This window comes from Glycine soja, chromosome 18, assembly GCF_004193775.1.
Source record: "Glycine soja cultivar W05 chromosome 18, ASM419377v2, whole genome shotgun sequence".
NCBI classification, from domain to species: Eukaryota; Viridiplantae; Streptophyta; class Magnoliopsida; order Fabales; family Fabaceae; genus Glycine; species Glycine soja.
The window spans coordinates 8,769,579-8,794,496 of NC_041019.1; the positions used below are offsets into that span (position 1 = coordinate 8,769,579).

Consider the following 24,918-nt stretch of genomic DNA (forward strand, 5'->3'; position numbering starts at 1 on the left):
TATAATATCCTTCTTATTTATTTTTTATTTATCTTTTTTGTTTCTATTTCGAACCTTGGATTGCAGCTAATAGCAAAACGTAACTGAGAATTTGCCAAGCGAAGAAATTGTTCAACACTAATGTTGGAAACCCTCTTCATCCTTCACATACAAACAAATTCTCTATACTAATAAGTGAGTTTCAGTTATTGTTTCCATTTTTCCTTCGTTATGTTTCATTTGCAATTATTAGGAATGCTTTTCAATGAAAGCAAATATATGACTCTTTCAACGATTTTTTAAAAAAAATTTCAATTACAATTGTTGTTCGTGATTTTATTTTAATAGATTTCCAACAAATATTTCATGTACAACTCCTTTGATGCGAATTGTTCTTCACAGTTTTATTTTTATGATTTTTTAAGAGAAATCCTAGGCACATTTTCTTTTTAACACTCTTATGAGTAACTAAAATTTGAGGAAAATCACCCATTTTAATATATCTCACTTTTATACCAGGAGACAAAATCATTAAATGAAAAATAGGATCCACAAAAATAGATAATTTTAAACAGATTTCAATTAATGACATAGTGTCATTGACATTCCTTTAAATGAGATGTACCAGGTCAACCACATTAATATTTAAAAACTAACCATCATTATTAATTAATAAATACTTATGTGACTGGCCTAGACTAGCAATATAGAGAAAAGATAATAGAATCATCACTGCTAAATAAATCATCTAAAGACAAAATCCCAGAAGTGTTACTGGTATTCCCATGAGTTTAAATATCAGAGAAATTTAAATACAGGTTAATTTCTATTTTAGCCTATGGTAATTTATATTCTGCAGCAAGTCACATGAAACATGCCACCTTATTGCATGCACTTTCACATGCAAAAACAAATACCTACAGTGCAACTAGTGCTACAAAAACATGTATGCTTCAGGGTTTGGAACAAACGGCAACACACTTTCCCCAAATAATTCAACCACTGATGACACCAAATTTCCTGCATCAATATCATCCTTCCAAGCCTGAGCAAGAGTGGAGGACACCTTCCTTTGTTGATCTCCAATATCCCTCCCAGGCACGTTGTCATTGGATATTTGACGAGCCATTGACATGGAAGAAACCCCCATCATGGAAGAATATCCACCTGTTGAACCTTGCATGTCAACTGACATGGAGTTCATTGGTACCGCGCCTCCAGTGCCGTCTGTTACAAGTTTCTTCATTGGAGGTAGCTGCTGCTGCTGCATCAGATTAACGGTGCTGGCTTTTCGTTTGCCTTCATTAGGGTAAAAGATAGAGTATGATTATCAGAGCATAAAAATAACAATTGCAATGTGATTATAGTAAACAAAGGTGCCAAAAAGTGCATTCCGATGGAAACATTTTGTCTTCTGGGGAAGCACATTCAGAAACTCAGGCTTTCAGTGCAACTTCAATATATATATTGGAAATGTATCATGTTACTGTTTTAGAAGATCTAATTTTGACCGCTTAATGTTTGCATGAAAGGTCAACATTCAGTTTACTTGAAATCAATATTGAATTTCCATGTACGGCTAAAGATTATTTTACTTAAATATATCCTTCACTACCCATTTTGGTAGTAAGTTTAAAAATATTTCCTTTCACGCTCTCAAAAGAAACACTTTCTATGTGTATAATTTTTTAAATGTCATACATTTAGGGGGAGGATAGGTTGCCCTTGCCCTGATTGATGTTCAAGTCATTAATTAATTTAAGGTTAAATATTTGATTTATTTCCACGTCTTCATTATAAATCATTTTGGCATTCCCATTGCTTTTATATTTACTCTTGTTATTATAATTATGTAGTGAAAACTAATAGTATTTAAAATCAACCCTCTTATAATTTAAAGAATTCTTTATTAACCATGAAAATCTTTTTCTCTCCTTTTTTATTCCAAAAAAGGAACATTACATGGAAATATTATTAGCACAAAAATATTAAAAAATTCATTGGTTCGTATATTCTTGAAAACAGTAATATATTGAAATTTTATTTACAACCATTGGTTATTAAATAATAACTTTTTGCATAGGGCTTCCAATGCATTTCATTTTTTTATGAGCCTTCCAACGCATTTCATTAACTAGCTTGTGTTCTATCAAAAAGAAAATGTTTTCCATTATCAACCCTGTCCCTTTTATGTTTGTGTTTCCTGTTAGGACTAAAAGCTAACTTTAAGAGGGGGAGACAGAGAGAGAGAAGAGAGATCATATGGCTATTACCCAAACGAATGCACAAACTAATTTATCAATTACCCCATTCAGCAGGCAAATATTGCTTTTCAAAAACATCACTATAATTGCAGATGTAGAAAAATAAAGCCACACCTGGCATCGCAATCACAGATTTTCCACTGCCTCTTGAAGTAACCTGAGTTGGAGGAGAGAACAAATTGCCAAACGTTTTGACCTTTTCATGCACGCATTGTCCTGCTGCACCCTGAAAGGTTTATGACTTCAGTAATCAGCTAAAGAGATGTTCATTGAAACAAACCAATTTATGCATAATGAAACCTAGGTATTCAATAAAATTAAAGAATTAAATTTGAATGCAATCAAAAAAGTTTTACAAAGCCATCCAAATAGGTGCTGCCAAATCATATAATGAGATGAGTTGTCAAATTAAATGTGGCAACACATTGAAGGATGACAGTGTAATATATTTTTTAGATTATCTGTCAAAATTAAACGCAATTAAAACATTACAACTCACCAACAAAGCCCCATAAACTTGCCAAGCTTCATGCCTCTTCATTTCGTTTTCTTGCTTCTCAGGTTGCATTTCTGGCTCAAGAAGATGCAAATATGGCTCGAGATTTGGAAGTATAAGCAAGCGAATCTACTCAAAGTGAAGGAATATATGCATTAGTTGACACCAATACAACTAGAGGTTCTAAATCACAAAGCATAAAAGTGACCTGTGAACCCCATACAAAGAAAAAGAGTTAAGGTTGCAATAAAAAATATGCATTAAAAACAGATGCAATTATTTTAGTAACATCATATAAAAAAAAGTAATACTTCTTCATTATTATTATCCACGAGAACAAAACAGATGGTAAAGAATAGTGTTTGCATAAAAAAATAATCATATCTAATCTAAAAGGGAAAAGTAGATCTGTCTTCATTAAGTTATTATCCGCAAGAGATCATCAAATAATTAATATGAAACCAATTTAACAACCAGAAGCCATCTAACAATCTACTGGGCTGATATTAAAACACGGAGATCAAGACATACCAGTCTTGATCCAAGAGCTTCTATCCCTTTAATTGCACCATAGTGTTGAGGCAAAGCTTTTGTAGGGTCCAAGAAAGAATGAAGAAATGTCTTCATCACACGTGGCTGCAGATTGTGATAAATATGCCCAAATCTGAAGAATTCCAAAGACTAGGAACATAAAAACTCAAAAAATATAAATGATAATATAAGCTCAGTATTCTATAGTAATTATTTTAATATACTAATAAGTCACAAGCAATGCAATGTTAAAAGATGTAAGGAAAAAAATTGTCCTTATCAAAACAAAGTATGTGCAATCTCAAGAAAATTTTTGGTATGCATATCAAGAAACCCTTCGTATCATCTACAGTTCTACAGAACACATGTTACTCAAACCATGAAGTTGAATATGATACATGTAACAGCCCCAAAAACCACAATTAACATTTAGAATGAAACCCTATTGCTCATCAGCAATTGAAGTCTCATCAAGCAGACCTTGACCTTCTCATTGCTCTTTTTGGTACCATACAATTGCAGAAATGTGCACCAAACTGCCCATCCAAAAAAATCATAAGGGCTGAGAATTATTAAGTTAAACACTTGAACTTGAAATATGGGCAAAATCTAAATATTATTTTCCAATGTACAAATGTTAATAACAATATATATATACAGGCTAGGGAATTAATGTTATCCTAGGACTTATGGGCAAAAAATCTGACCCAATTACAAGAAATAAGGAAAATCTGTCCTAATTACAAATGAAAAGAATGATAATAATGCACATGCTGCAACAGTTAACAACATAAAATCTCTGCCATGGTAATTATACTCCTATACAATAGAAAGAAGGTCCACACCTTTGGCATATTGAAGTAACAAGATTAGCACTGAAGTTCCTAAGCTCCCAGTGCTCATCAGAGAGTCTGTTTCCTATCCTTTTTGCAACAATGCAAGTAATGATAGGCGGCATCAATTGATGTAACTGCAGATTATAAGAAAATATTAGACAAAAACTGAAACTCATAAGACATTACTGAAGTAAAAACTCAAGTTTCAGTATAACTGCTCTTAAGTCTTGGCTTCAGTAACCCAAACATATCCAAAACAGGCACGAAGTTATTGTGTTCATTTACAGAATCACATATCAGAGATCAACCTCATGAGTTGTCATAGATGACAATTATCATCTCAAGTTGATGATATATAGATGCAAAAATTTACAATGGTGTCATGCTTACATAAAGTTCTATGTGTATCTGAGAATTTTGCAGAAGGCTCCGCACAAGGCGCATCAAGGCAAATAAAACAGCTAAATTATTTAAATTCCGTGCCACCTGATATGACAAGGGAAAGAGGATAAGAATCAGTACTTATATTCTATTTCAAACACTAAATTAACAAGTTTACCAAAAACACCATTGATATAAACTTGTCAATACCTCATCAGCAACAAAAAATGTGAAATAAGGAACTAAGGGATGGAGTCCCGAGTCTGCTGACAAGCTAACCAATGCTCTTCTAAAAGGAATGGATCCAGGCTTCTTTAAAGTTAGGTCAGTTATTTTCTCGTAGTAAAGCTGTCAAAGAAATAAAGATCATTAAGTTGATAAAAAAATATATGGAATTTCTTAAAAAAATAAAAAGACATACCAAATAATGAGTATACCTGAAGCTCCCTTGTTATTAAATGTTTAACAGGTAATTTAACATCAACAGGAAGCCCGTCTTCCTTAAATTCAGATTTTCTTATCTCAGACGGAGCTGCAAGTAACATAGGCAAAGCAAATATGTCAATGTCAGGAAAATTAAACTTCTAGCTGGAAAGAAAAGGGGGGAAAAGGAGTGAAATTGTGCAGATGATAATATATGAAATTGAGTGTAGCAGATCACTTAAGGTTATAAACTTCAATGTTATAGCAAGTTGGCTTGATGGGCACCAGTTGACCATAGTATCATACAAACAATGAGGTTGGTAGAAACACAGAGCACTACTACTAAGGAGGAGGTTAGTTCAGTTTTATTGCACTTAAATCTGGAAAAATACCTTCAACTGGAGCATTTTCAGGAATTGCAGGTTGCACACCTTCAATAGCCAACCAGTGACTAGTAATTGATGTATCAAGGGGTGCTTTTGGTAAAGGAGCTTCAACAATCTATTCAAATCAAGAAAAATGTGAGAACACCGTACAGGAAGCAATTCAACTACTTTTCAATAGAATAGCAATCTTGATGTACCTAGAAATCTTACATCTTTGATATCCACATCTTTGTCGTCAATGTAGAACAAATCCTTGTGTCCAGCAGCTCTTTTGAATCGTGGAGGATCATTAGATGTGAACCCATATATTGGCTGATACATAAATACAAAAATAAGCAAAAAGAAAACAACAACAAATTTCAAAGATAAAAATTTTAACAAGCTGGGGGCAGACTGGACTTGGTGATAAACATTTCATGGTGTACATGAAACACAATTCAGATAGAGAAGTGTTTGCCATCTTAAATGTTTCAAAGCAATGTTTTGATGCGAATGTGGCATTCTACTTCTACAATGACCATCTCTCATAAGACTATACTCAAGAGACATGCCATTATGAATTTGCCATCGTCTCAACGACAAATCAGCACTCTTTCATAGATACACGTAACCAAGCCTAACCCTTTTGCACACGAGTTTGAGGGGGAAAATGATTACAGAGGCAAAACACATGCTACCTCAAAAAACCATCTTATCAAATCCACAAGCATTAAAAACATGACACATAACCTAATTCCAAAAGCAAAGCAAGTCACCTCCAAATTTCTCAATGCAAGTGCAGTATCCACATCCTCTGTAGTAAGAAAAGTTCTCTTTGAATGGCGCATGCATTTTACCGACTCCTGTTCAATACAAAATAAACAACAAACCCATACCTCCATTAGCCACACTCAAGCAGTAGTATTAGCAATAATACCAACAAAGCAACAATAATATCAATGCCTACAACCCTTTTAACATGTTCAAACATTCCAACCACCCCATTAACTGAATTTCATTCTTTTCCCTCAAATATAAAATTTTTCACATAATAATATTGAAAGTGGGTTTCATCGTTTGCACATAAACCGAACCGGGTCTTTGCATTGCAACGAAATCCACAAAGGGGGTGACGAATTACCCGCGAAAAAATCAAAATTGCGCAAAAGGGTGCGAGAAAAATGTGATGGGGGTACCTGCATGATTTCGCGAATGCGATATTCGAGATCGGGAGCGAGAGAGAGGGCAACATCGGAGGACAAATTGGTGATGCCGATGCTCTGTGCAATGACTTCGATTGTCTCCTTTGGCACGAAACTCATCTTGGATTCCAATCGGACATCAATTGCTCTTTCACCAATCGACAAAGGTTGCTTAGGTTAGTGGAGAATGGTGATGGCAGCAATGGCAAAAACAAAACAATTTGCAGAATCAGAAGAATGGTTTGAATTAAGGTAGAAATATTAATGTTGTTTTTATTAACCTAACTAAGACTTGCAGTTGCAAGGTCAAAAAGATGAAGACTAGCGAGTTTTTTTCTCACAGATCAAAGGTTGAGGTAAAACAGGTTCGGAATATTGAGGTTGTTTTTTCTAAGCTTTGGCTTCACTACTTGCATAAATATGTTATATATTATTTTTTTAACGAAAATATGTTATATTGTTATATCTCACTCTTTTTGTTATTATTAAATAAAATTAAATAAATGAAGGGTAAAATATGTTCTCTTCCACTCGTTTTATTTTTCTTAATTTTTTTCATTATCTTTTTTACTGCAGTTTTAGTAATTATTATTGTTTTTAGTCAGTGACTCCGTGTTTTTTGTTTAAGGTTTTAGCCGCTATTAACTGTTACAAAATTTTTAAGTCTAAATGTTTATTTTTGTAACATTTATGGTGATTTCAGAAAATTTTGTGTTTAGAGTTTTGATTTTTTTTTGGCAGTTATAATTTATCAGAAGCTTTGCAGCAATTAAAATTGTCAGAAACTTAAACAAAAAGTTTTAGATAAATAATATTTCTGTCATTGAATAGATGGTTGAGTGGTAACAAATTTATTTCTAAAAGATGAAAATTTAAATTTTAATTTTTGAATAAGTTGAGCGCTAACAAATTTATTTTTAAAAGATTAAAATTTAAATTTTAATCTTTTTGAATATGAAAAAAGTGCAACACATTCATTCATTCATGTAGTAATCGTTAATAAAAGAGAAAGAGTCTATATATCCATTAATTTGTCAGCCTTTTACATATTTTTTAGGGATAAAAATAATTATTTATCCAAAATATAATTTAATTTTTATTTTTTCTCATTTTTTAATCATTATAAATATAATATTTCAATAAAAACTTTAAAAAATAAAAAATAAACATAAATTAAAACAAACATAATAATAAATATAATATTGGTTAATAAGATAAAAATTCAATTTCTTACACTCACGATATTCAATTCTTTGTTGGCTTCACTTATTTTTGGTCTCCTTATCATTCCAATCTTTTTTTGACTTCTTATCTCTGATTTAAGAACTTATTCACTCAGTAATAAGAAAGTATACTTTCTTGTCTTTCAATTTTATTTTCTTTCCTTCTATTATATATTACCAATTTTTTGTTGATGCTAGCATGTATCTTAACTCTCTTACGGGAATTGCTGCTTGTTGGGATCCCTCTTTAATTAGGAGGTTCTAGAAAATTTTGGAGCTTTTCTGGAAAAGTGTAGAATTTTCTAGAACGTCTTGTAGAACTCTAGAGTAGTGTAGAGCTCTCTAGAAGCTTGTGGAAGAATGTGGAAACCTCTAGAATATTCTGGAGATGTGTGAAACCTTCTAGAACATTATAGAAGAATATGGAAGGGAATAAAAGAGTGTAGAGACTCCTAGAATGTGTGGAGCATTCTAGAGAATTAATCTCCACCCTAGGATACAAGTAATCTCCGTCATTCATTGTGGAGGTGAAGTAGTATAAATAAGGGTAGGAACCTTCATTCCTAACCATCCAAGACAAGAGTGAATCCACTTCTTAGAGTGAGAGAGAGCCTCTTTGAGAGAGAAGATAAATAGTTTGGGAAGTCTTTATCCTCAAACTTGAGTGAGCCACCATAGAGTGAGTCAATTTTGTAAATGCATCCTTGTAACCCTACTATCATTTTGTATAGTGAAAGAATCTCCATATTGGAGAATTATAATCGTGTGCTCCCATTACTACCTTTAATTATTAAGTGTCTATCTTAAACTTCACGAAGCGGGAAAGTCCGAATTTTCCCAACACTGCTGAAAATGCCAATTTAGTTTGGGTTTCGAAAGTTTTGAGATATTACGGGAATTGCTTTTGTTGTGGTTGGGATGAGAAATTGTCAATTTGGGGTAGTGTTGTAAGAAATTTGTCTTTTACGATGTTGGTGCTTTGTATATATACAATTATGTTTTATACTTTTTTTTTTATTAAACTTGATCACTCCTTGTGTCAAGTTTTGTTTAATGAAATTTTTTTAGCTTATAAAAAAAATCTTTACTATTTTACCTTATATTGTTCCTTCTTTTTCTTATATATCACTCCTATAATTCTAAGAATTTTCCATTACAGTATATCTTCTATGTCTCTCTTTTAAAAAAATTCAGATACTAAAAGGACAAGTTATTTTTTTATTTTCCAATAATGAGGTGTGTAATATATATATATATATATATATATATATATATATATATATAATTGTTCTCAATTATTTAGGTTTTATATGTCAATTCTAATATTTATAATGTTTTTTTTCTGATAATTAAAGTATCATTCATAATCAAAATGATGGATTTGAAGTTGATGGCATAGAGCAAGTGGACACTCCCATGCAACAATTTGTTAAGTAATATGTTATCCATCTTAATTTTTTTTAATCATTATTGAGGCCATAGAGTATTTCAATATTATGATGAAGAATCAAAGTCGAAAATTGGATAATTATTTGATTCTTTGTTAGATGGATAAATTTTTTACACTACTTATGCAATTAGTGTCAAATTTAGTGTGTGCAGGTCATCAAAATACAAAAAAGATTGAGTGGTGTGTTGAAGTATTTTGTTTGTCACAAAGAAGGTTACACCCCGGATAAAAGAAAAGATACATAACAAAGTGACTCAACTAAAATTAGAAGACGATGTCTTACTAGAGAAGGATGTGATGTTTATGTTGGTTTCAAACAATCAAAGAGCACTAAATATGAGCTTGCTTGATTCAATGATGGTCATTCACATCCACTTGCATCACTTAGTTAGAGACAATTTCTTAGATCAACAAGAAAAGTGAGTATTGCTCATAAGAATTTATTGCATGCATATGGTAGAACAAATATTGGGCCTTAAAAAAACATGACTTGTTAAAAGAATATGTTGGCGGTTATGAAAATATTGGATACACATAGAGGGATCTACAAAATTATTTGAGAGATCTAAAGATAGCTCTTAAAGATTTAGATTCATGTGTATTTATTGATAACTTTAACAAGAAGCATGAATTAAATGCATCATTTTATTTTGCATATGAAGTGGATGTTGAAGATCGACTCAAATGTGTTGTTTCAACAAATAGTGTTTCTAGGAAAAATTATTCTTTGTTTGGGGATGTGATTTCATTTGGTACTACATATAGAACAAATAAATAGTCAACCATTTTTGCATCATTTACTAGAGTGAACCATCATAGGCAATGTATTACATTTGGAGCTACCTTCTTAGCAAATGAGAAAGATGATGATTCTATTGTTTGGTTGTTTGAAAAATTTATAGAAGCAATGGTACGAAAGCAACCAAGTATTATTATAACATATCAAGATTGAGCCATGAAAATTGCAATAGAAAAGATTTTTTATTCTTCATCTCATAGATTTAGTATGTGGCACATTATTAAGAATTTTTGAAAAAGTAGGTGCTTCACACTAATGCATAATTCAATAATAGATTTAAGTTATGTATTTGGGGTTCAGAAACTCCTGATGAATATGAAGTAATGTGAAAATCTATTATGCTAAATATGACTTGCAATAAAATGAATAAACTCTTATTCAAACATGACGAAATTCACATACCTTGATTGTCCTACATATGTGAGAGAAAATAGGTATGTGGATTCCAATGTGTCTGAATATGAGTTGATTCATTTTTTTTTCAAGACATATTTAGACATGATGAATTTTCACATTGCTTCAAATTCATATGGAGTCTCTGAATCTCAAACTCATTACTTAAATTTATTATTGAACTTCACACTAGCATTTAGAGAAACGCCCATTTTTTCATAAACCTTTTTATAATGTATCACATACAAAATCTATTAGATGAATAAAAAAAAATCTTCTCTATTACAATCTTCACAGTCAAATCTTGATTTGTTATAATAATATTTGGTTGTATTTCCTCCCATTGCTTCTATAAATTTTTCAAACAACCAAACAAAAGGATCAACTCTCTCATATGCTAAAGACAACTCCAAATGTAATATATTGCCCTAAGATGGTTCACTCCAGTAAATGGTGCAAAAATCATTAAATATTTATTTGTTTTGTATGTAGTATCAAATGAAACAACATTCCCAAACAATGAATAATATTTTGGTAGAAACCGCGTATACCCAAAAAACACATTTGAGTCAATCTTCAACATCCACTTCATATGCAAAATAAAATGACGGATTCAATTCACACTTCATTTAAAGTTAGCAATAAATACATATGCATCTAAATCTTTAAGAATTGCATTTAGACATCTCAAATAACTTTGTAGATCCCTCTGTGTGCACCCAACATTTTCATAACCACCAATGCATTCTTTTAATAAGTCACGTGTTTTTGAAGGCCTAATATTTGCTCTAGCATATGCATGCATTAAATTCTTATGAACAATACTCACTTTTCTTGTTGATCTAAGAAATTGTCTCTTACTTGGTGATTCAAGTGGATGTGAATGACCTTCATAGAATCGAGCAAGCTCATATTTACCCTCCTTTGATAGTTTGAAACCAAAATAAGCATCACATCCTTCTATAGTAAGACATTGTTTTCTAATTTTAGTTGAATTGCTTTGTGATGCATCTTTTGCTTTATCTAGGATGTAATCTTCTTTGTGACAAACAAAATACTTCCAACACATCATTCCATCTTTTTTATATTCTGATGACTTGTGTGCGCTAAATTCGATAATAATTGCATAACTAATTAAAAAAAATCATCTATCAAAGTATCAAATAATTGCCCAATCTTTGGCTTTGACTTTTCGTCACAATATGACACCCATTTTTCTTCTTATAAGAACAAAAATATTAATAGATTGAAATACTCAGTAACATCAATAATGATAAAAAATTAAGATGGATAACATATTGTTGGGTGAGTGTTCTTTTCCTTTATGACATCAACTTCAAATTCATCATTTTGATTATGATCGATATTTTAATTAATAGAAGAAAACATTGTAAATATCAAAATTGACATGTAAAACCTAAATAGTTGAGAACAAATATATATTTAAGAAAAATAAGAAACTACACACCTCATTTTCTTAATCATAATTTGCAACAATTCAAGGAGGTGAATACAAGAAAGTAACTTATCATTTTAGTACCTGAAAATCTTATAAGGGAGAGAAATAAAGAACAAGAATGTAATGAAAAATTCTTAGAATTATAGGAGTGATATATAAAACAAAAAAGGAAGATTATGAGGTAAAAAGTAAGAAAAATAAAATTATAAGCTAAAAAATTTCATTAAACAAAACTTACACAAGGAGTGATCAAGTTTAGTAAAAGAGAAGATACAAAACATAACCGTAAAAGACAAATTCAAAGACTCTTACAACACTATATCCCAAATTGACAATTTCTCATCCCAACCACAACAAAACAATTCCCGTAGTAAAAATAAAAAGAGGAATTTATTTTTTTCCTCTTTTTTGTTGGATTTTTTTTCGTAGCATATATAATATTAGGGAGAAGACACCATAAAATAAATACAATTTCGTATTGCACAAATTATTTATGAAGTCAATAAATTTTATTATTAATACATAATTGTTAAAAAATATAATTTATAATAATATAAAATACTAAGACGAATTAGAATGGCATAAAATATAATTTGAATTTTTTCTTAATATGCATTAAGAACTTTTTACCTAAAAATAGCTTTTAAAACCCAGTCTAATCAGGAATGAGTTATGACTTATGAACCACCATATGTCACATAATGAATGAAATTTGATATATTATAATTATATAATAAAATTTAAATAAACAACTGTTTAAATATTTCCACAATTTGTAATTAGAACCTACTCCATAACTTCGAATAGATGCATATTAAAGAACCTTAGCATTTTATCAGAGGTTCTGAGCCAAAAAGGAAAACGAAATTGCAGCTTCTGCAATACATATTATTTCCCTTCCCACCCACGCAAACGCTCAGAGTGCAAGAGCTCAAGTCATTAATGGAAGTCACCTCAATTTACTGATTTTTACAAAGAGAACTCAAGGGTATCAACATTTCAAATCTGACAATTACATAATAAAGCCTTTCAATACCTTGATAAATTCCATGTCATTGCCAAAGCACCAAGAAAAATCAATCATGTTTCAGTGCACACATTCAGAAACATAAAGAGAAACTTCACGAGTTTGGGTATTTTTATCTTTACAAATATTTGACCAGCAGCCATATGACAACAACCAAACCCACTATACCAATGACTGATAAAAGCATGCACAAGCAGGAGCAACCACCCTTGGTGCGTTTGTTTAACACTGCCAAGTTCTTCTGCACTCTCTGTTTTCACATCAGAAACACAAAAGGTAAGTTGCAAGCAACTTCTACAATATTCCAATTCAAGAGTTAAACGGGGAAAAATTAACAACTACCTGCTTTTAAAATAAATACACCAGAAATAGGTATATCTCTTGCAAGGGCATCAACAGTACAAATATCATTAATTTATTTTCATGTAGTTTTGCTTTATATGTCAAACATAAATTACCCTAAACAAAGGAAATGATATATTTGCAGTAAATTTACTATTGTTATATATAAAAAAATTATCTCCTGATAAAAAAGAATGCAACATCATGAGCAGAATCCCCACAGGTCTATATTTGACTAAGCATATAATAATGAAGTATATTTTATCCCAAGTAACTATACTTTTATTCGTAAACACTGCCACAACAAAGACTAACAAAAGAATTTATGCATATATTTGAGACGTTAAATTGGTTCAGTCTCAAAATCTTAATAGATAATATACCTACCAGAATTAAGGAATTTATTAACTGAAAAGGTTAAGAATATTAAATGCAAGAGGATATCACATGATTTCACCAGATTGAGCATATTGTAAACTCCTCCATCTCATAAAAGTTAACTTTCTTATATTTAAAAACAAGTGTTATGATCCCAATAAGTTATGGTAAGAGTGTTACCCTCAGCCGAGAATCTGTAACATCTACATGTTGGTCCAAGTCATCCTAACAAAAGAAGAGAAAGGATTAGATTTCAGAAATGAGAGAATAAAATGGACAGTAAAAGTTGCAAAGAAAATTAACATATGAGGGGAACATACAATGAGTCTGGTATGTAGATTCAGCTCTTCATTCACAGCCAACGCAATATGTTTAGTACTGATTACAGTCTCCTCCAATTTCTCAAGGCCATCGTCTTGCTCTGCTTGAATAGCACATTTCCAAATTTAGATCCAAACAGCAGACTATGTATGGGTAATATTTTTCAATTTCAAACAATTCAGATTAAGTGACCTTTCATAATTTGCCGTTGAAGACCAACTAGTCCACTGTTGTCCAGGCCAACAGTTCTGCTCATTGCATCTGATTTTATTTCTGGCCCAAACAAACTATCCCTATTTGCAAAGTTTGACATGTTCAATGTTGAAGCCATTTGGTTAACTTTTGTCCTCAAATTCAAAAGCATGTCCTTGCGACGATTCATCTCCTTCTCAGTTCTGTGCATCATTCACAAAGAAACACTTAAAATAACAATAATGATGCAACTTCATATGAAAGAGATAGTCAAGATTAAGAGGTTTCAAGACATTTATTTCAAAACGAAAAGAATTAGATGACTAAAAGCCAATAAGCCATAGTATTCCTTGCTTCTCATAGCATGAACTTTTCTTAATCAGCATAGGAAACAACTGAACACTCACTTTGCAGGGACCTTTGACAAAAGAGATTGCAAGCTATCAAGTCTGGTCCCCAATATCGTGATCTTCCTTCTTATAGCAGATGCATGTCGCTGGGTTTCTGGTCCAGATGCAGGGAATGAACTACGTTCAGAAATCATGCCAGTGATATCATCAGCAAGTTTCACAGCTTCATTATATTCCTTCATCCATGAGTCTGAAGAAGATGCCATTACCCTGAAATAAGAGGAAAAAGAATGAAAAACAATATGAGTACCAAGGTATGGACACTTACTCATTTTATAGAAGAAATATCAATGAAGTTCTATTTAATAGATTTGACATTGATGGATAGCATAAACAATACAAGAAATAAAAGATTCCACAATCAATAATATAGTAAGTCAAGAAATCTTCAAGTAGTGCCCAACAAGATAGAGAACTTTTTCAGTCCACATGATTAACATGAGATAAATTCTTGCCAGGATAGAGAAACTCATAAAACCAAGATTTCATATAAATAGCTATGCCACAAAGACTCCCACTTATGATAATTTAACATTCCACAGCTTGCTACCTACTCCGGTGTCTCAAAACAAGCACTCACAGGCATATGATAATGCAATCAAATATTATGATATTGAAAGATTAAGACACAAGTATTTTACATTATTACAGCCATTTGCTCACCTTGATTTGAACATACAGCATTGGCCCAATGTTATTAAATAACCATTATAGTGCGCCAGCATAATGCTATAACAGTGCCATAGGCCACAATGGCATGTTTATATGGCAGAATTTCTGCCTTCCGCCAACCACCATTGGTAACCTTGCAGAGGCTACAGGCAAATTTAGGTCATGTTTAAACAGGACTTCATGAATATACTCCACCCTTCCCTAATAAGGTGTCATATTATCAGCCTTCCAACAAAGATAAAAAGCGAGAGAGATATCAAAGTTACCTCTACAAATGAACCACAGTCTCATATTCAAATGCAGCAAAACTTAAGGGATCACTAATTATCAGCTGAACCTAACATCCCTTTTGCTTTATGTCAAAAAATATTTATTGCAGCTTTGCCCCCAACTAAGTTCCATAATCGGGATCCTTAGTCCGTATGGTAATAGTCTTACAATTATACCACATGGACAGGGTTCGATCCTAATACAAAAACATTCAACAATAAAAACTAAGTTCCTTAACATATTTGGAAATGAAAAAAGGATTTCCCAATCAATAGAGGAAACTATATGATCAGCTAATAGTTTGAAGAAGAATCAGAATCTGTGTGAACATCATTGATCTATATAGACTCAGAACTGAGAAGTTATACTTTTATTTTTTTTGGGTTAAAGAAATTTATTGAAAGGAAAATTACAAAAGATGAGAGGACCCCTCATGTTTTGTTTATCTGATAAAGAGTAGAGCAGTCACCCACATAGAGGGAAGAAAAACCAGAGCTTATCATAGATTTGATATTGCATCACCCTCAACTGTCCAATCTTGGGTGTGAAGGGGTATGTTGAGATCTCATATCAACTATAGATATGGCTAAAATAGAGCTTATAAAGGTTTGGACAATTCTCAATTCATCAGCTAGATTTTCGGATTTAAGCCTAACCCAAATTCAAGATGGTATTTAGAGCATATCATTGATCCGATATTGGGTCACCCTCAACTGTAAAAAAAAAACACTATCTGGTCCCGTCACTTTCCCAGTGCAATATAAAAAGAAACCCTATGCCCCAGATATCCAATCCTGGGTCTGAGGGGATGTGCTGAGATCTCACATCAATTTCAAATGTGGCTAAAATAGAGGTTATAAAGGAATAGACAATCCTCATCTCATGAAATAGATTTTGGGGTTGAGTTAGATTGGCAATTCAAGATGGTATCAAAGCTTATCATAGATCTGATATTGAGTCACCCTCAACTGTCCAAAACAACTACCTGTTCCTGCAGTTTATCAATGCAAAAAAAAAAAAAAAAAAAATCAGTCCTAGAATCTCCATGCTCCAGATGTCCAATCTTGGGTGAAAGGGGGTGTGTTGAGATCCTACACCGACTATAGATATGAATAAAATAGAACTTATAAAGGCGTTGGCATCACCCACCTTTAACTACCAACCATTGAGCCAACACCAGCATCAACATAATTCTTACCCAAAATGAATCTTCAACAATATCTTGACCTCGTAACCCAGTAAACCAGACTGATTACTTAAACAACACATTCCTCTATTCAAAATTTCAAATATACACCACAATTTCCGTGAACCACAGAAAGGCACAGCACAGAGATGCCATTTTTTGAGCTCATCATGATCACACAGGGAAAACAATGGGAAATTAAAAAAAATCCCGCATATCATGCGATGACCAGAAATCGATCACGTTTAACAACAAAAATCAGACAAAAAATATACACAATTCTCAAAAAAACAACAATCACAGAAAGAAAACATCAAAATCAGGCACAAAAAAAGCGTAATTCGGAGGAACTAAAGCTCAACAAGCAAATTCAGTCCAGAATTACAATTCAGATGGAAAAGTTGAAAACACTTCGGAAAAACGAAAACAAAGGAAAGGGAAGAAGATAGCAAAGAGGAATTGAATCTAATCTTACGCGCAAATTCTGGAGAAGGTGACTTTTTTCTTCTGAATTAGGGTTTCTAAATTAAGAGAAAGGAGGGGTTTTGATGAGGGTGATGGATACGATTAGCGTAATAGCGTGGCGGCACCACCAACCGGCACCGTTTGTCTGACACCGTCGTCGTTTACGTAAGGAGTCGTTGATCAGCGCGGCGTCGTTTAAGCTGTCCCGTGCACTACGCGAGTTACAAGTTATTGTTGTAAACAGTTGGAAAAGTAAGAGTTGGATTTACGAGTTTTATATAGTGGTAGCGATTAAGCTCATCCTTCGCGGTAACAATTTTGTTACCATAGTAATTATCATTTTATCATTAAAAAAAAAAAGTTATTTGTTGTTTGTCTCAATCACATCTAATCTAATGATATAAATTAGGAAGTATCTTATCTACATAGAGGGTTAGGTAAACGGGTTGAGGTCTATGGATTGATCCGCGGAGTCTGCGGTCCACGCGGGTTACGAATCAATTTTTTTCAACGGTCCATGGTTATTTATATTTTTTGGTTTGTCCCATTTAATCCGCGGGCTATGCCAGTTTAACCCGTGAGGTCCGCGGGTTGTGGGTTGCCCACAACCCTAAGTTTGATTTATGTGACTTTGACTCAATTATATTATGTTTGATTTTCTCTTTTTCACTTTAAACTTCAAATATATTAGATAAGATAAAGATTTAAAGATAAAAATAAAAGATTTAAATTAAAAGATGATAAATATAAAAATGATAAGATAAGATAAATAAAAGATAATAGAAATAAAAGATTAAGATAAAAAAGATATGTGATAATTCAAATATGGAATCATTTGTTGTTGAAGATGTTTAAATTTCATATTTTAAATTTATTGCTTAGATTTTATTTTGTTAAAACAATATTTATTTTATTGATTTAATTGACTAATTATTGATATTTTATTTACATTTGTATTCAACTTAATTTCATTGTATTATATTTTTATTAAAATCAAAATTCTTTAAAAATTATCAAATATGGAATCATTTGTTGTTGGAGATGTTTAAATTTCATATTTTAGATTTATTGCTTGGATTTTCTTTTATTAAGACAATATTTATTTTATTGATGTAATTGACTAATTATTGAGATTTTATTTACATTTGTATTCAACTTAATTTCATTGTATTGTATTTTTATTAAAATTGAAATTCTTTTAAAATTAGGCTCGCGGATCGGCACGTTTGACCCGTGGGGTCTACGGGGCAGGGACGAATCAATTTATTTGATTCGTGTAAAAAACGAGGCAGACTGGCCCGATCCGCTGCCAATACAAGCTTATGCGGGCGGGCTTTACACGGAGCGGACCGACTCGCTTACCCACCCCTATCTATATATAAATATTTTTTTTTACAGCCACACATAAATATTTTAAAATTTAAATAAGATATACTAAATTATACTGTGATGTTTGAAATTATTAAGGAAATCTATGCAATTAACATGTCTTCTTGAATGATTTCAACATCGGACAACACTGCCCAAGAAACCAACTGCATGTTTCTTTCGTCTCAAATATAAGATTTTATTAATTAATTCATAAAGAAAGTTGATTAATTTAATTATAATATTAAATTTAATAATAATTTATATTTTTTAAAATATTATCCTTAAAATTATTGAGATTCGTCATCCATTATTTTTTATTTAATTAATTAATATGTATCAATCTTCTTCTTCATTCCTTATAAGATAGATAATAAATTTATTTTTTTATTTAATTTTATTTTTACAAAAAAAAGCTCATATTATATCATTCAATAGAAGTGAAATAATACAATTTTAAATGTAAGAATACATATGTGAAACTAACATAATATCTAAACTCTCTTGCTAAGCAATGGGTAACTCATTTTGTTTGTTGGTAAACAAACTCAAGATTACAAAAGGATATAAGACTATCTTTACAACTATTCAAAATATATCCAAAGTCATTATTCACATTTTGCATGTATGCAATCAATAATGTGTTTTGTAAAGTAATTAAATATATTTTGGTACAAAAATAATCAATACAAGAAATAACTTAAAAATAGTCTTATAGAATGAGACAACTATTTTTTTTTAAAGTCTTGTATTTATATACAAAAATAGTATATGATTGATTCACATTTATGATGTATTCTCTGTGTTTAGTTTATCTCTTTAAATATGAATTTTCAAATCAATAATCATTTGACGTCCAATCCCTAAAATTGTGCAACCACTACTATCATAGACATGTAGGTTGTATATGAGAGATTCTTAAAGTGATATATAATTATTTCTCTAAGTAGACATGATTGAATGATGATGTGAAACCACCAAACATGTCACCTAAAACTCCTTATGAATACCCTCATTGCCACCTTCACCAAGTACACATCATTTTGGCATATAATGTTGTAACTATGTCAAATATTAACTTAAATATTAGAATCCTTTCAAATACCTTACTACAATGCATGTGAAGAACCCTCTATTGATATCAACATGAATCAATTGAACAGATATAAGATTGATTTAGTGGTTAAAAAGAAGAAAATGAGAAAAAAATCGTGAGTTTGATTCCTTATAGTAACAAAAAATTAACAATTAACATTTGTCGATAAAAAAATAAAACAATTGATTTAAAGATCCTCAATATAAGGTTTTGAACATGTTAGATTATGTTTATCTTTTTCTCCCTTGAAAGTTACTTTAAAATCAAAGAGTAAATTATCTATGAAGTAATAATTTCGAAACTACAAAAATGAATATATGTGAATAATTCATGTAGAATTTTTAAACTAGTTAAAATATTATATATATATATATATATATATATATATATATATATATATAAAATTAAAAATATTGTTTAATACTATTTTTTTAAAAGTATTTAGTAGAAGAATCTAAGGAAGGTACAAAATACAATCAAAGATAATTTTTGATAGGTGAAGATTTAACTAGAACAACAACAAAATGTTGAGAATTTTCAATAAACCATATACAATACCAAATGAGCACCAAAACACATTACGTCAGATTATCAAGAGGTTTTAAGGAATACCTGGATCCATAAAGCTTGATTAACATGCAGCGGAATCTGACAGTGGTCACAAACAATTGGTTTAATGACCTTCTTCAACCAAATCACCTTCTTCCTTATGGGACCTTCGTTTTCTCTTCAGATGGGGAAAGGAGAAACTGTTTGTTGATTTGGTATATTGGGGACCATAACCATGCCTTATGTTTCAAACCTATTAGGGTTCCCATTATCCCCTAATGGGCCAAACTGATTTCCACTCATTAAGCCCATATCAATTATCTGTTGGCAATCTAATGGGCTTACTTAAATAGATCACTTTATATTGAGCTCATTTTATTGAGCTCATTTAAATGTAAATAACTAATATAAATGTTATAATATAATATGTAGCCCATATTAATTAATTAGGAATTTTTAAATTCCTAACAATCTCCCACTTGGGCTTCATATTAACCTTAGACATTTATATCACAAAATTCTTTAGGCGAGCAACCGTACGTTATTTACTTTTAGACTCCTTTTATACAATCTGGTCTATCTCATATAGCAACAGGAAACCATTGCAGTTTTCATCATAATTTAACTTGACTAAGCCACAATGATCACCATCGTTACTCATACTCGATGACATAGATCAAATATGGATAAGCGGCATGGAAATTACATACAATGTGATCTTAATCATGTCTATTTCCAACTAGTCCAAACTTTATTCTTTATAGAGATCAATCCAAAATACAATACAAATATTGCACACAAAAAAACTTATAATGAAATGATAAACTTCAACTTTATTTATGCAGAAAATCCAAATAACAAATATGTTTGTAAACCATAAGATATAGAACATAAGACTCCCACTAAACTAAGGTACTGTCAGGAATTATACCCATATGAGCAGTGTGCTCGTGAAAAAAAAACTTTAGTGTCATACCTTTAGTAAGTGGATCAGCTAGCATGGAATGAGTTCCTATATGTTCTATACAAATCTATATTTTCTGGATTCTTTATTTAACAACCAAATACCTTATGTCAGCAAACTTTTATTTGGTTGAATTCTTAATAAGACTGCTAAGATATTGTTTCAATAAACACCTGATGGCTACTTAATGTTGGCGACAACAAGCAAGCCAGTTAAAATAATTTAGCAATCATAAATTCTAGTATAATGTCTCATAGCAAAATATTAACTCCACCAACATGGTCAAATGTGAATCCTTATGTGAAGTGATTGCTATTAAAACATTCTGAAATAATCGAAGTCAGAATACCCAATGATCTCTAAAATTCTAGACTTTCGATATGAAAACAGATAGTTTCTTGTTCTCTTCAATTAATGCATAATGCGCTTTACTACTTCTAGTGTTACATGTCAAGATTACTCATATATCACCTTAGGATTCCCACAAAATAATTTAAAACTCCAAATTTTACACATGCAGATTTGGGATTCACATAATATGAGTAATTTAAACCATAGTAGTAACAACAACAACAACAACAATTAAAGAAGAGAACAACAAACATGCAATGCATAAATAATCTTTATGGTAAATTTCAAGACCCAAACAAGATACCTAGTGTGCCATTAATCCTCAATCTTTGGATTAAAAAAGACTAACTGCAAGCAGTACTCTCAATGCATTGATCAAACATTGGTGATAAGTCCTGTCAAACAAAGGTTGTCTTTGGACACTTCATTGCTCACATGGAAAACTTATATGATGATTATTCTGATCAAATAATGATTGTCTTTGAACATTTCATTATTCACATGGAAAATCACACTATTTATAATCACCACATGTTTACCATTGCAAGCATGTAATTATTCTGTCAAATTGTGTCTTCTTTTGGGCCGAGCACAATTCACATGAATAATTTCATGCAACATCTGTGTAAATTTAATCAAATAAATTTACACAACAGAGGTTGCTTTGGCAACATGTTGTTTCAATCAATTTAACCAAAAATACAAGACAATTTAATACAATAAATGGGAGGTCTTAAAATTACACAAATTTTATTAAAATTACACAATTTAACCAAAAGAATCCTTTAAAAATACTAGAGAAAAGGTTTCTTTATAGTCAATGCATTCCTTCTTAGTAAAGCCTTTAGCAACTAGACAAGTCTTATATCTCTCGATATTACCCTTTGAATCCTTCTTGGTTTTAAATATCAATTTACAACCAATAGGTTTCACACCTTCAAGCAATTCGACTAGATTCCAAAATTCATTGTCATTCATAGACTTCATCTCATCCTTCATGGCATCAATCCAATTTTGAGACTTAGAACTTTGCATAGCTTAACAGAAGTTGATTAGATCATCCTCTATTAAACCAACACCATCCTTATGTTCTTGGAGAAATATAATATAATCATTTGAGATTGCACTTCTCCTCTCTCTAATGGATCTCCTTAATGACACTTCTTGAGGTTGTTGAGGTTGCTCTAAAGGTATTTGAGGGAGAACCTCATTGTTGTCTTGTTCTGGAACAATGTCAATAGTTTGAACATTGTCTTCTATTACTGGAGTTGTGTCTTGAATAGTAATAGGTATGAGGACTTGATCACTATAAATAATAGGTTATTCCTCAAAGACAACATTCCTTATGTTCCCTTCCTTCCCAAACTCAACTTCCTCAAGAAATCTTGCATTTCCCGTCTCGAAAAAAAATCTTAAGGTGGGATTGTAAAATTTATAGCCCCGAGAGTGTTCAGCATTAGCCAACAAAATAGCAGCTAATTATTCTTGAGTCCAGCTTTCTTTCATATGGCCTATAAGGCCGTGCCTCAACTGGACAACCCCAAATGTGTAAATGTTTAATGCTTGACCTTTCCAAGAAGTTGTAGGAAAAGGACCACAAATGTCTATATGCACTAGTTTCAAGACGTCTTTAGCTCTTTTGGCACCTAATTTTCTTATGTTTGTTCGTTTTCCCTTTATGCATTCAATACAAACCTCAAAGTCTGATAAATCCAAAGGGTCAAGAATTTCATCCAACACAAGTCTCTAAATTCTTTGTTTAGAGATATGACCCAAACGCTTATGCCATAAGGTGGCTGAATTCTCATTCAATTTTTCATTTTGTACCATGTGAACTTATTTGCAGTATTTCATTATAGGAACTAATAACATCAAACATGTAAAGATTATCAATTAAAGAACTAGAACCAACCATATTTGAATTTTGGTAGAGACTAACTTTATTATTTCCAAATGAACAAGAAAATCCAAATTTGTCCAAACTAGAAATAGAAATCAAATTCCGTCTAAAAGACAGTACAACAAAAGTCTCAAACAAATCCAAATAAAATCCAGTTTTTAAATGTAATCTAAAAGTTCCAATAGGCAACCTTGCATAGTCATACTTATGTGAGTAGTAGCACTAGAATCTACCCACCAAGTATCTTTAGGTATAAAAGTCAAATTAACTTCTGAACAAACTAGAGTAAGAAATTTACCTTTCTTCACACGCCAAACGGCATACTTGGGACACTCTTTCTTCATGTGTCCCGACTTCTTGCAGAAGTAACAGGTAAATTCATCATCTTTATTTTGTTTTTTTTGCTGAGAAGTCCCTTCTGCAGCACCCTTAGTCTTCTTCCTTTTCTTATTCTGAGAGGTCGAAATCAAGTGAGCACTTTCAGTCCGATCTCTTTGCAGCCTTTCCTCCTCTTGCACACAGTGAGATATAAGCTCATTGAGGGACCATTTGTCCTTCTGAGTGTTATAGCTCACTTTGAATTGCCCAAAGTGTACAGGAAGCGAGATCAAAACCAAGTACACGAGCAGGTCTTCACCAAGCTCTAACTTAAGTGACTTGAGTTTTGATGTGAGATTGGACATCTTTATAATGTACTCCCTTATGTTCCCTTTGCCTTTATACTTCATGGAGATGAGTTTAGCCAAAAGGTTACTCGTCTCCGCCTTTTCATTTTTGGCAAAGTATTGCTCAATTTCCTCAAGGAATTTCTTTGCACTTTGACCCTCAGAAATAGAGCTCCGAAACGCCCTTGGAATAGAGCGCTTCATGATCATAAGGCACGTTTGGTTGCACCGATCCCACTTCTCAATTTTTTTTTACCTCATTAGAGGTTTCCGGAGTGAAAATGGGTTGTTTCGTCCTCAATGCCAAGTCCAAATCCATACAGCCACGAACAATTTCTACAGCTTCCTTCCAGACTTTAAAATTTGTCTCATTCAACATTGAGATAGAATTCACTTGGGCAGTAACATTGCAGCACTGGTAATATTAACTAAAGAGAGAACAAAAATAATAACATGTTCACAAATAATCAAGCAAGTCATATAAAGTATATATAACAAGACATGCAAATATTTCCCATAACAGATCCATCACAAGATACCTAGCACAACATTAATTCTAGTCTTTGGACAGAGAAATTAATTTGTAATTGGTACTCTCAACGCAATGATCAAATATTGACAATTAATTCTGACAAATAATAGTCTTTCTTTGGACCGACTATTATTCTCATGAAAAAAAAACCTTAATAATTGTCACATATTTATCATCATAGGTATGCTATTATTTGGCCAAATTGTGTCTTCCTTTGGGCCGAGCACAATTCGCATAAATAATTCCATACTAACATTCATGTAGAAAAATCCGATGGTGGCCCCTTGTAAGGACTTTGAGCTTAAGTTAGTGAGAGTATGAAAGAAAGTGTAAAAATGAGATTAGATTCATATATGGTAGACAAGACATTCTTAAATAGTAATGACTTTGTTAGAAAAAGTTGTTAAGTTGGTGCAGTGTGCATGGCCT

General features: G+C 31.8%; 2 protein-coding genes across 3 annotated transcripts; both read right to left on the reverse strand.

Moving 5' to 3' along the window:
- Nucleotides 1–686: 686 nt before the first annotated feature.
- On the reverse strand, nt 687–6,861 carry LOC114394540 (transcription initiation factor TFIID subunit 6-like). Its single transcript, XM_028356152.1, has 12 exons — nt 6,472–6,861; nt 6,052–6,138; nt 5,507–5,608; nt 5,303–5,411; nt 4,925–5,019; nt 4,698–4,835; nt 4,497–4,592; nt 4,116–4,240; nt 3,271–3,403; nt 2,743–2,868; nt 2,358–2,469; nt 687–1,278 (listed from the first exon to the last, which is right to left on the reverse strand). Exons 1-12 carry the CDS (start codon nt 6,595–6,597, stop codon nt 914–916), a joined length of 1,614 nt encoding a protein of 537 aa, XP_028211953.1. The 5' UTR covers nt 6,598–6,861; the 3' UTR covers nt 687–913.
- A 5,797-nt stretch (nt 6,862–12,658) lies between these two features.
- LOC114397534 (syntaxin-52-like) lies at nt 12,659–17,322 on the reverse strand. Of its 2 annotated transcripts, XM_028359608.1 has the most exons (7): nt 17,075–17,322; nt 15,135–15,344; nt 14,469–14,681; nt 14,062–14,264; nt 13,869–13,969; nt 13,729–13,773; nt 12,659–13,078 (listed from the first exon to the last, which is right to left on the reverse strand). In XM_028359608.1, the coding sequence occupies exons 2-7, from the start codon at nt 15,194–15,196 to the stop codon at nt 12,947–12,949; spliced, it is 756 nt and encodes a 251-aa protein (XP_028215409.1). In that variant the 5' UTR covers nt 15,197–15,344; nt 17,075–17,322; the 3' UTR covers nt 12,659–12,946. The 2 variants fall into 2 exon arrangements, with proteins under 2 accessions (XP_028215409.1, XP_028215410.1); XM_028359609.1 differs by lacking the exon at nt 15,135–15,344 and having other exon boundaries at nt 17,075–17,321.
- Between the last annotated feature and the right edge of the window lie 7,596 nt (nt 17,323–24,918).